This window comes from Prionailurus viverrinus, chromosome A3, assembly GCF_022837055.1.
Source record: "Prionailurus viverrinus isolate Anna chromosome A3, UM_Priviv_1.0, whole genome shotgun sequence".
Lineage (NCBI taxonomy): Eukaryota > Metazoa > Chordata > Mammalia > Carnivora > Felidae > Prionailurus > Prionailurus viverrinus.
The window spans coordinates 62,605,782-62,619,123 of NC_062563.1; the positions used below are offsets into that span (position 1 = coordinate 62,605,782).

At 45.2% G+C, this 13,342-nt stretch overlaps 1 protein-coding gene across 7 annotated transcripts in view; it reads left to right on the top strand.

Annotated features, from left to right (window-relative positions):
* Window positions 1-5,916: 5,916 nt before the first annotated feature.
* The window catches only part of FAM178B (family with sequence similarity 178 member B), a 113,906-nt gene continuing 106,480 nt past the window's right edge, over window positions 5,917-13,342 (top strand). For 6 of the 7 annotated variants that reach the window (XM_047853407.1, XM_047853411.1, XM_047853414.1 and 3 more), the window contains exon 1: window positions 5,917-5,988. In XM_047853407.1, the coding sequence (XP_047709363.1) occupies window positions 5,947-5,988 (42 nt within the window). In that variant the 5' untranslated portion in view covers window positions 5,917-5,946. Of the gene's footprint in view, window positions 5,989-8,653; window positions 8,691-13,342 lie in introns of those variants that run through there. The other variant, XM_047853408.1, reaches the window with a different exon arrangement.

Consider the following 13,342-nt stretch of genomic DNA (forward strand, 5'->3'; position numbering starts at 1 on the left):
TAAATAAACGTTGAAAAAAAAAATTTTTTTTTAAATAAATAAATAAATAAAATGGTCTATTTAAAAACAGTTGCCTGTTTTTACCCAGAAGATCTCCAAAATGATAGAAAGGAAACTAATACAAGTAGCTACCTCTGTGTATTTGTGGAGGTGAGGAAGTGGTGGTGGTTGATGGGGAACAGGGCATGAAGGCAGGGGTGGGAGTGAGACCCACTGCAGACCTCTTATGCTATTTTGGGTTTTGTTTGAACTATGTGCATGTGTTACCTATTCAGAAATAAAGTAAACATTTTTTAATTGGCTATTCATATTCTCATTTGGGGAGATTCTTTATCTTACTGACTTGCAGAGACTCTGTTATATCGACTCCTTCCCATGGGTCAAGGCTGGTCACTATTCAAGGGGGAGTAAAATGTGACTTCTTCCTTGAACCTATCACAAGAATGTGGGAAGGGTGGAGAGTTGTTCTTGGTCTGGGCAGAGTTCTCACAAGCTTAAAGTAATGGGGTCAAAAAGGATTTAATCTGCATTTCTATTGCTCTGGCTGGGCCACAGAGGTCCTGACCACTTACAAAGGCATGTGTAGGGCCAATTTTTAATTATAATGAGGGTGGGGGAGATGGTTGCTGTGTGCAGGCCCTCTGGGATCTGGCATCAGCTAGGGACTGCCCAGACCCCAAGGGCCATCTAGGGAGGCCTAAGAAAGGTCTGATAAAGTGGCTGAGCCTCCTGCAGCCTGCTGGGAGCTAGGACCCTTCTGGCAGAAAAGCCAGGTCAGAACAAATCAAACATTTTTGTGTAGATGCCACAAATCCAAAATGGGTCACCTGGAACTGTCAGCATGGGGCCTGGCTGTAGCTGGGGCTCAGAGGGATCAGAGGAGGATTCTCATGTGTGTGTGTGTGTGTGTGTGTGTGTGTGTGTGTGTGTGTGTGTGTGTGTGTAAGAAACAAAAGCAGTCTGATCAACCAGCAGGGCAGCACAGGAGCAAATATGAATTGTCACCCTTCCCCTCCCAGGACCCTTCTCTAACCCAGTGAGCTTCTTCCCCATCCCACAGAGCCCCGTTTACTCTTCCAGGGAGGAACTTAAGCTCAACCTGGGAAATTGTAATATTCCTCTCCCCCTCTCCCCACCAGGCAATCTCTTCCCACACCCCCTTCTGCTGGGCAGTCCCATGGGATCTGTTTTTTTCTAAGTCAGTTAAGCCCCACTGACCCACACAAAAGAGGTGAGTAAAGGGCTATTTACAGAGGGGTGTCAGGGTTGAGGAGGACCAGGGTTGGCCACCCTGGGTCCTACGGTATTGGTGCCTGGTGAGTGCTGAGCAGCAGGGGAGCCACTGCCAGAGCCTTGGTGGAGAGGGCAGGGTAGAGGTGCACATCTCTCTCCTCCTACCCTCTTCCTTCCTGCTGGTGACCCTAACTGGCAACCAGAGGGCAAGGGAGTCCCTTGAGGCAGCCCATGGAGGACAGTCCTCAGGCAGAGAGGAGGAGGGGGATCTGGAGGGGCAGATGGAGTGATCAGCATGGTTCTCTGCCTGGGATGATGTCCTGCTCGATGGTTCAACTATTCTGTCACTGGCATTCTCAGTTCCTTGCTCCCTTGTCCATGGTACCCAATGCTAAATTTGCCCAACCATCTGTTTTCTGGGTTCCTTCTTCCAAGTTGGCGAGCACTGCCAGAGAAAAACCATACACCATGACAGGCTTGTGATTGTCACCCTTGGCTGGGCCCTCAATGCTGGGAGCTTGGTGGTTCTTTCCCTCAGAGTCCTTAAGCCCTGGCCCTACCCATGTTGTATTTCACTGAGGAGCAGACAGGAACTCACTCACCTCCCTTCCCTCCTCTTCCTCTTTCATCCTCCTCTTCCCCTTCCTTCATCCCTTCCCGCTGGTCTTGGTAGAACTGGGACTCTCCTCCCCAAGGCTGCCCCTTCACCTGCTGGGCTCTTTGCCCTCTCTCTGCATCAGGCACCTTCCCTTGGCCTTCAAGGATGCTGAGACCTGAGTCTTTCCTCTGGTTGGTGCCTCTGTCATGGATCTGTTTTCTTCCATCCACTTCCAGATTTCTGGAAGAATGACTCCCTCCCTGTGTCTACCTCTTCAGTGGCCACTTATAGACAGTGTCATCCAACCTACTGTCTGACCCCACTGTGCTCTAAAATTCTGTTGCTAAGGTCACCCTTGGCCCCCTATTTGCCAAACCCCAGATTCTGTTTATAACCTCATCCTCTTAGACAACTTCCTATTGCTAGCTGCCTCCTCCTTGCCTTTGCCCAAACTAAGCTTCCTCCACCTTGCCTTTTGGCCTCTCTTCTTGGCTCTTCTTCCCACGCTGGAGGTTGATCTGCAGAGGTCATTCAGGCCTCAGAGCCCTCTTCCCACTCCCAGCCTCCTCTCCCCTGCTAAGCTGCCGACACCCATCTCCACCTCTCTCTGTTCCTTCAGTACTCAATCAGATGATCAGATATTCCACTGAAGAAACCCCTTTGCATGGCCCTCAAGGTTCTCATGCTGGCTGTCACCTATGACACCAGCACCTATGTCACCTATGAGTTTTGTATTTCCCCACTGATAAGTGACATTCCAGTCCTCAAACAAACAAACCATTTACATTCATGCTTTGTACATTCTGTTCCCTTTGCCTTAAATGCTTTTCCTTCTTTTGGAAATAAGTTATAATTCCAACTCCAAGACCGTGGGCAAATGTTATCTTGCCTGTGAGGTCATCAGACTTCCACTGCAGGAGTACTGGGCCTGCCTCCAGGGGCAGGGGATTGATTACACTGCAGGGTAGTTATCTTTTTGCATCTAGGCAGCCAATGCATGATAATTGCTCATTGTTTGTTGAATGACTACTGAATGGATGAATGCATTACACAAGATAATTGTTTTTTGTTTTTGTTTTTGTTTTTGAGAAAGAGGATGCAAGTGAGCAAAGGGCAGAGAGAAAGGGAGAGCGAGAGGGAAAATCCCACAAGGGGCAGAGAGAGGGAGATAGAAGCGGGGCTCACCCAAAGCAAGGCTTGAGCTCACCTGATGTGGGACTGGAACTTACGAACTGTGAGATCATGACCTGAGCCAAAGTCAGATGCTTAACTGACTGAACCACCCAGGTGGCCCAAGACAATTGTTCATCTGTCTTTTGCTGTACCTGCTTATTGAAAATTTTGGTCATTTTGTTACATAATGTCCTCGTATAAGATTCTCCATGAGAAATTACTTTTGTAATTGAAAATAAAGAAAAAATTTATTTCCTTCTACCATAGAGACTCTATATTATACAGAAAAACAAGTAGCCCTTTGTGCACACCCACCCCCACCACACACAGAGAAACACACTTTTATTTCTTGCTTCCAAGAAGCTCAGGGACAGGTTTAATATTTATTCACATAATCACATTAACCCTGCTGGCCCAAATGTGGCTCTTCCTCCTTTTTGTGGTTTTGAATTTTTTTAATGTTTATTTATTTGTTTTTGAGAGAGTGCAAGGGGGGAGGGGTAGAGAACAAGGGAGACTGAGAATCTGAAGCCAGCTCCGCACTGTCAGTGCAGAGCCACACACAGGGCTCAAACTCAAAAACCTCACAAACCGAAGTTGGACGCTTAACCAACCACCCAGGTGCCCCTGATTTTGATTTTTTATCTTTTCTCCAGTGCCTCTTTTGAAATCAGACAATGGGTGGGGCACCTGGGTGGCTCAATCAGTCAGGTCATGGTCGGGCCAGGTCATGAGCAGCTGGGTCAGGTCATGATCTCAGAGCTCATGAGTTCAAGCCCTGTATTGGGCTCCCTGCTGTTAATGCAGATTCCGCTTCAGATCCTCTGTCTCTCTCTCCCTCTCAAAAATAAATAAACAGTTTTTTAAAAACGTTGAAATCAGACCGTGGAGTATGAAGAAAAAGGTATACACAATGGAGCCAGAGAAACATGGGCTCAGATGGTACTAGCAGCTCTGCAACTGGGGCAACTTAAGCTCTCCGAACCTCCAATTTCCCTTCTGTAGGGTCCTTAAAAAGGATTGAATTACAATGTATATAGCGTATGTAGCTCCTTCTAGATGATCAATAAAAGATGATTACATGAAGAAGCAGCTATAAATGAATAAAATAATTGAAACTGTCATTCCAGGTTGGCCTTTGTAACACTAAGCACCCACTCTCCCTGGAAGGAGTAAGGAAGGCCAACTTGCCTAAAGCCTTTCTCCTGAGTCGATCCCATCTCTATGGTTACTATTCAAAGGACTCTTGGGAACACAGCTTTTTAACCAGGCTAAGAGATCAAGTCACGAGGAGTGGGCACACACAACATGGGGTCGGGCAGAGCAGGACTTGAAGGAACAGAGATCCTAGGAGGAGGAGGAGAATGGGCGGGCCTTCAGCAGGCATGACCTGCTGCATGAAGAGGCCCTCTAATGGAGTCTCTGAGCCACCTGAGGCAGCCCTGTTGGCCAAATTTCCTTTTCTTTCCTTCCAGGGTCCTCTGGGAGGAATGTGGAGGGCCTCAAGGACACAGGGCCTCCACACAAAGAAGTGAGAACAACAGGTTCCTAAAGTGAGAGCAAAACCCTGGGTGACATGAGGAAAGACAGACCAGTAGCAATGAGAGCCCTGGGATTAAATGTAGGCTCTCATACCCCAGAGTATGGCTCTGGGTCAGGCAGCTGGCCTCCAAGCCTCAGTTTCTTCCACTGGAAAATGAGTAGTCAGCACCCTCCAGCCTACAGTGAAGATCCAATGAGCTAATGTTGGTGGGAGCATTCGTATACCAAAAAAGGATTATTCTTGTGTAGGTTAGTATTTTCAACTTTGCCTGGGGCTGGATCTGTCTCTTCATATTAAACTTACAAACAATGCTCATTAAAATGGATATACCTATGTATGTTTAAAACATTTAAAATGGCAGACGTTCTCCAAAGAACAGGAAGGAGTTCAGAAGGGATCCTTTCAGTCTCTTCAGTATCCCTTTTAACAAATGGAAGTCACATGAATTAATAGGCTCAAACTCCTAGATGAGCTGATCAAAGGAAGTAAAGGTCAAGAAACAACGTTGCTCGGAAGGCCTGCTAACACACCAAGGCCTCTGCCTTCTCTCCCTCACTTCCTGGCCCCAGAAGAGAGGCTTCTCACTCAGAGTATGGGCTTAGCCAGGGTGCCAGGAGTAGCACTGCTCAGCTCAGCTCGGCTCGGCTCTACCGCCCTCCTGCCTGGAAAACCACGCAGGAGGACAGTTAATTAGCTATTCATGATGTCTAATTAAAAATCAGTTCCCCAGAAGAGTAGGATATGGTTTTAATTGATGACAGGGCTGGCTGCAGATAAAGAGAAATAATGTATGTAAATGGCCTTGCTCAGGGTCAGGCAAAGGGTCGGGGCTCAACCAGTTTGTTCAGTGTGAATCTGACCGGCCGACATCCCCCAAAGAACGAACAGACGCGCACACTCACACACACTCAGATACACATGCCCAGGGCACATCTGTTCTCAAAGCAAAACGTGAATAATCATGGATGGTGGCTATAAGGGATGCGCTCTCAACACACAACACGAGAAGTGTCTTACTTTGGGAAAGATCCCGGGTGGTCTGACGGCGGAGAGGCCACAGTGGGTTTAAATCCTGGCGCCGCCCTCTTCTGTCCTTGTCCCTTAGCAAGAGGCCCTTTCCCTGTGGGATCGGTGTCCCCATCTGTTTGGAAGCCCCCCAGGTGAGGATCCCGCGACTCAACTGCACGTTAAGTAGAGGGCACAGATCAAAAGTTCGGGAGGGGTGATTGATGCCGGCCTCGCCTGCGGGGAGCACTGCCCACCCTTGGGCTTCCGGTGCTGCGCTTGGCGTGCACGTGGATGCGCACGTGGCGGGCGGGGCTGGGCCCGCTGGGGGGCGCCGTCTGCGCGCGCCGCCCGGGTGCTGGACGGCTGTTGCCTGCCCAAGTGCAACCTCCGCATGCATCGTTGGGGGCGCGGGAAGGCCCCAGCGGCCCTGGAGGTAGGAACCCGCTCTTCTTCCCATCCGCGGTCGTCGCCCTTCCAGCCCCACCGTCCGGGAATCCTGCACCCGCTTCCTTTTCCCCACTAGCCGCCCCTCTCCTCCAGGCCTGTGCCCCGGCCTCCTATCCCTCCCCTGCTCGCCCAGTTAGGACGGTCTCAACCCCGCTGTCAGTCAGATCAGACACAACCCCCTGCCTCTTTTGCGCCCTTATGGATTTCTTGGTTAAACACATGTACTCACATGTTACTCTGACCCTGGCGGCCGGCTGGGCCCAGGGCTGGCCCAGACCAAGACCAGCCAGGCCCTCCTCTCCTGGGTGGCACAGTCACCAAGGCATCGTTTGCTTTGTTGGGACAGAACTTTCTTCAGACTAACTTGAGACTTGGTTTATGTTTTGGTTGATTTGGTGGTTGTGTGTGTGTGTTTTCCCAGTGTTCCCCAGGGCACAGAGGATGGCTTTTTTTCCCCCCAGAAAAGCTCTCTGTTCCCAGCCTATGCCTAGTTTGATGGATGTGCAGTTTATAATACTGTAGACTGTTTGACTTTCCTTTGTGGATAAAACTCATCTCATTTCATCTTTCAGAGTGCGAGCTGAGGGCTTGCTAACCAGAGCCACTGCCCTCACTAACATTCCTAAGCTATTAAATATTTGTTTAAAAGGACCGACACAAAGCACGGTGTTAGGAATAAGTCATCTTGAAAAAAGCAATATTCAGAAAAACAGGACTGTTGTAATAGTGTCAGTTAATCTTGGATCTTTTTTACATCAAGACTCAAAGCATTTTGGATTCCATAATGATTTGACCACATGGCTACACTTTGAGACAGATTATTTTATTTTTCTCGTAGCGAGGAAAATAAAAGAAGAAAAAGTGGGGCAACATGTTGAAATCACACTGTGGGACAGTGATGGAGAGTGGGAGAGGTAGGCGAGGGAGGCTGAATGTTACAGGCTTGGGTTTCCAGGATTTAGGGAGGCCCCCACCCAGCAGTGGGAAGGGATGGACAGATGGAGCGGCAGTCCCTGAGCTGGACTGGAGAAGAGGGAGCATGGTGAAACCAGATGGCTTCACTCCTTAGCCTGGAAAGCAGATGAGTGAGATTGAGGAGGAATAGTCCTGGCTGGTTGGTGCTGGGTGCTGGGGAGGAAGAGGACAGGAGTTAAGTTTAGATGTTGAGTGTGTCTTCTTCCCATTTGACTGTAGGGTGGCCTTTTGTCTCTTGTGTTCCTGTCTCAACACCTAGCACACAGTACTTGAAACATGTCAGATTAACCAGAGTTACCATTTTTAATTGATTCTTGGATGCACCTTCGTTCACATCTTCACAGCTCTGAAGTTGAGCTGTGTCTTCCTTTGTGTCATTCACTTGGCAGATTTTTTTCTTTCTTGGTGGTCATAGAAAGTCATGCTGAGGGCGCCTGGCTGGCTCAGTCGGAAGAGCATGCAATTCTTGATCACAGGGTTGTAACTTGGAGTCCCACGCTGGGTGTAGTGATTACTTAAAAGTAAAATCTTTAAAAGAAAAAAAGAAAGAAAGTCATGATGCTCTTAAAATTGGTGGCATCTTAGCTCTGATGAAGTAGTGTTGCCAGCTGTGACCTTGGACCAGCAATTGCAGGTTTCAGCATTGGAGATTCAAGCACCAAAGATGACCTTTTATCACATTGTACCCTTCTAGTGTCATTCATTTCCTCTTCTTTGAAACTGCTAATGTTTTCAAGGAACACGAGGGAGGGAGTTGGTAAAAGCAAGAACAACAGGTACAAGTATGAAAAATATATTATTTTGTGGGTTGGAAAGAGAAGCAACAGCTGATGGATGTGTCTCCTTTCCTGGTGAAATTCTTAAATTGGACTGCCATATAACCACTGGTAGATGGATACCTTTAAGTGAAATATGCTTTGCAGCAGCCATGCTTCCGTGCACACTGGTCAGGCAGGCCTCATCCTTGAGCCTGCTCATGACCAGCCAGTCTGAATACATCTGTTGAGACCGTGAGACCCATGCTCCACCATCCACTGGAGTCTTGGTGATGCTGGGTCTACCACTGGCAGAAACCTCCCACTGCTGTACAAGCCCCTCGAGGGCAGAGACCATATCTTTCCCATCCTTGGTGTTCCAGTACTCAGCACAATGCCTGATACATCAGAGATGCTATGTTAGGTGTTGCTGAGTAAAACTGTGCTGGGCAAGTTGGGGCAAGTTGTCTTCTGGTCCTCAAGTCAAAGTCTTCATCTTGCAGAGACCATGTTCTGGGTGAAGGTTTCCTTCCCAGCCCTCAATCATCTGTGAGGCTGCTCCATGAGTTACTGGTTTTGTGAGCTAACCTGCAGAGACCTTATTTCTCACCCTTGGCTTGCAGAATGAGCTTTTGGGACTTAGTCCACTTGTAAATTGGAACCTGCTTATGTATCAACTCACTTGGTGACTTTGCTCCCAGAGAGCCTCGCTAGTTAACCCACAAGATGTCAGGGCCCCTATGGATTAATTGTTTCTGCTGAGTTTGCTGTTTAAGCAGGTGAGCTGGTCCCAGCCTAGAGAAAGCTAGAAAGGTGAATGAGAATCTCCTGGAAACAAAAGGGCAAAGTTTATGTTCTGCTTTGTCTCCAGGGAAGACACGGGCTGAACTCCTGAACCCCAGGAGCCCTTAGGATCTGTGAGACGTGACCCCTGTTCTTCATTCATGCCCTGGCTGACGTATGTGCTCCCTCTAGAAAGAGATGTTCTGAGCATGCAAAACATCTTTTCTCAGTCTGCACCAGGATGGTTTGGGGGTGGTTTGTGTAGAAGTGGAGACATTTAGGAGAGTTCTTTCTCTGTCTTCTTTGGCTGACTCTCAGGTTCCCAGGAGAGTTGTACTCTGCTTGAGAACAGTGTCACAGCCACCACCAGTTGGCCAGTTTTATTTTTTTTATTCTCTCAAGGTGATTTTGGGGATGTTTTTATGGCAAATGTCTGGTGATCTTCCAGATTTCAGTTCAAATTATGAGAAATCCTGATGATCACTGTAAGATTTTTTTTAATTTGCGGGTATTAAAAACAAAAAATAGGGGCTCCTGGGTGTCTCATTGGTTAAGTTTCCGACTTCGGCTTAGGTCATGATCTCTTGGTTTGTGAGTTTGAGGCTGCATTGGGCTCTGTGCTAACAGCTCAGAACCTGGAGCCTGCTTCGGATTCTGTGTCTCCCCCTCTCTCTGCCCCTCCCCTGCTCATGCTCTGTCTCTCTCTGTCTCTCAATAATAAATAAACGTTAAAAAATTTTTTTAAACAAAAACTAGTTTTGAACCATTTCCATCAAAATTATTTCAGGCAAGAATCACAAATGTGATTATATGTCAACTATACTGGAATTAAATTTAAAAAAAGAATCATCAATGGATGCTGAAACTATGAAATGAATGTATGATGAGAAACAGGATGTTTACATAATCTCAAAGCATTTTCCCCATAAGATACTGATTAATAACAGAGGGAAACATAGTGATATTACAGTGGAGAAACCTGGCCTTAACCAAGTGATTAAAATTAGTACAGCAGTAATGGGACACTATCATGTGCCTTCTCATATACACTGAGAAGAACACATCACATCTGGGTATTCCTGTCCCAAACATATCACCTGTATCTAATTATGAGGAAATGTCACACAAACCCAGGTTTATATAGTCTATCAAGTAACTGGCCAGTACTCTTCAACAGTATCAAGGTTATACGTACACACATGCACACAAGATAATTACTGGTAAACCAAATGTAGTAAAATGTTGACATGGAGGGATTTTGGTGAAGGGCATATGAGCATTTTTTTTTTTTAGCTTATTTATCTTGAGAGATAGTGAGCACAAGTGGGGGAGGGGCAGAGAGAGAGGGAGAGAGAATCCCAAGCAGGCTCCTCACTGCCAGCAAGGAGCCAGTGTGGAGCCCGGCATGGGCTCAAATGAATGAACTGTGAGATCATGACCTGAGCTGAAACCAAGTGTCGGGTACTCAACCAACTGAGCCACCCAGGCGCCCCCATATGGGCATTTTTTGTATTGTTTTTATAATTTGGGGTACGTCTGAAATTATTTCAAAATAAAAAAATAGAAAAGGTTTTCACATTTTTTCCAAAAATAATTATGGATGTAGTAACAGATAAAATATGCTATGTGTACTTGGCAGGGAGAACTTGACAAATCTAAATGGTTTTTGTAGTACAGTAAGATAAAAATTTTGTGTATCCTGGTAAATAGCTAACAGAAATGAATATTTATTTCCTTCAAAAGACATACACAAGAATATTCATAGCAGCTTTATTCATAATACCCTGAAATAAGAAACAATCCAAGTGTCCATCAAAGGAAGAGTGAATAAGTAAGTTGTGATGTATTTATATGATGGAATACTATACAGTAAGGAAAATGAATGGAGAACTGCAACATGCAATAACATGGATGAATCTCACATGCATGATGTTGAGCAGGTTATAATCAGACACAAAAGAGCTCCAAATATATGATTTCCTGTATATAAAATGAAGAAACAGGCAAAATAATTGATGGTGATACAGGCAGAGTATTGTTACCTTTGGGGGCTATTGCCTGAAAGAGATATGAGAGATCCTTCTAGGGTGTGAGAGATGTTCAGTATCTTCATCTGGGTCATACACACACACACACATACACACACATTGACCCTTAAACACATGAGGGTTGGGGCATCAACTCCCTGTGCATTCAAAAATTTGCATACAACTGGGGCACCTGGGCGGCTCAGTCAGTTAAGTGTCCGACTTCAGCTCAGGTCATGATCTCACAGTTTGTGAGTTCGAGCCCCGCGTCGGGCTCTGTGCTGACCGCTCAGAGCCTGGAGCCTGCTTCGGATTCTGTGTCTTCTCCTGTCTCTGCCCCTCCCATGCTCATGCTCTGTCTCTCTCTCTGTCTCTCAATAATAAATAAACATTTAAAAAAATTTTTTTTAATTTGCATACAACTTTGACTTTCTAAAAACTGTTAATAGCATATTGTTGATTGGAAGCCTTACCATTAGCATAGACAATTGATTAACGCGTATTTTGTCTATGTATCATATACTGTTTTCTTACAATGAAGTAAGCTAGAGAAAAAATATTAAGAAAATCACAAGTAAGAAAATTTACAGTACTGTACTGTATTTATAGAAAAAATCCACTTAGACGTGGACCTACATGGTTCAAGCTCATGTTGTTTAAAGGTCAACTGTGTGTGTATATATATATATATGCCATATATCATATATATAAATTCATCAAGTTGAATAGTTAAGATTTGTGTACCTTATCTAAGTTACACATCAGTGAAAACTAAAATGTGTCTTGTGAGGATTATAGATCCAAATGTGAATTGTAAAATAATAAAAATTCTAGAAGTTGATATGAGAATATGTTCATGACTTTGGAATGGGGAAGATTTCTTTTAAAATTTTTTTTTATGTTTTATTTTTATATTTGGGAGAGAGAGACAGAGAGCAAGTAGGGGAGGGGCAGAGAGACAGAGACAGAATCTGAAGCAGGCTCCAGGCTCTGAGCTGTCAGCACAGAGCCCAATGCGGGGCTGGAACTCACAAACCATGAGATCATGACCTGAGCTGAAGTCAGATGCTTAACCGACTAAGCCACCCAGGTGCCCCAGAATGGGGAAGATTTCTTAAACAAGACACAGAACACACTAATCATAGAAGAAAGCATTGATAAATTAGGCTCCATTGAACTTTTTAATTTTTCTCTGTAAAGACACACCATTAAGAGAGTGAAAAGACAAGCCATAGAGTGGGTGAAAATATTTGCAACACGTAAAACTGACAGGGTTCATCTTGAGAATATATAAGAATGCCCATAGATCAAGAAATGTCAAAAAGGACAACCCAATAGAAATTGGGCAACAGGTGGCACAAAAACAGACACATAGACCAATGGAATAGAATAGAAAACCCAGAACTAGACCCACAAACGTATGGCCAACTCATCTTTGACAAAGCAGGAAAGAACATCCAATGGAAAAAAGACAGTCTCTTTAACAAATGGTGCTGGGAGAACTGGACAGCAACATGCAGAAGGTTAAAACTAGACCACTTTCTCACACCATTCGCAAAAATAAACTCGAAATGGATAAAGGACCTGAATGTGAGACAGGAAACCATCAAAACCCTAAAGGAGAAAGCAGGAAAAGACCTCTCTGACCTCAGCCGTAGCAATCTCTTACTCGACACATCCCCAAAAGCAAGGGAAATAAAAGAAAAATGAATTACTGGGACCTTATGAAGATAAAAAGCTTCTGCACAGCAAAGGAAACAACCAACAAAACTAAAAGGCAACCAACGGAATGGGAAAAGATTTTGCAAATGACATATCGGACAAAGGGCTAGTATCCAAAATCTATAAAGAGCTCACCAAACTCCACACCCGAAAAACAAATAACCCAGTGAAGAAATGGGCAGAAAACATGAATAGACACTTCTCTAAAGAAGACATCCAGATGGCCAACAGGCACATGAAAAGATGTTCAACGTCGCTCCTTATCAGGGGAATACAAATCAAAACCACACTCAGATATCACCTCACGCCAGTCAGAGTGGCCAAAATGAACAAATCAGGAGACTATAGATGCTGGAGAGGATGTGGAGAAACGGGAACCCTCTTGCACTGTTGGTGGGAATGCAAATTGGTGCAACCGCTCTGGAAAGCAGTGTGGAGGTTCCTCAGAAAATTAAAAATAGACCTACCCTGTGACCCAGCAATAGCACTGCTAGGAATTTACCCAAGGGATACAGGAGTACTGATGCATAGGGGCACTTGTACCCCAATGTTCATAGCAGCACTCTCAACAATAGCCAAATTATGGAAAGAGCCTAAATGTCCATCAACTGATGAATGGATAAAGAAATTGTGGTTTATATACACAATGGAGTACTACATGGCAATGAGAAAGAATGAAATATGGCCTTTTGTAGCAACGTGGATGGAACTGAAGAGTGTTATGCTAAGTGAAATAAGTCAGGCAGAGAAAGACAGATACCATATGTTTTCACTCATATGTGGATCCTGAGAAACTTAACAGAAACCCATGGAGGAGGGGAAGGAAAAAGGAAAAAAAAAAAAAAAAAGAGGTTAGAGTGGGAGAGAGCCAAAGCATAAGAGACTCTTAAAAACTGAGAACAAACTGAGGGTTGATGGGGAGCGGGAGGGAGGGGAGGGTGGGTGATGGATATTGAGGAGGGCACCTTTTGGGATGAGCACTGGGTGTTGTATGGAAACCAATTTGACAATAAATTTCATATATTGAAAAAAAAAAAGAAATTGGGCAACAGGTACTTTATTAAAAAAAAGATATCCA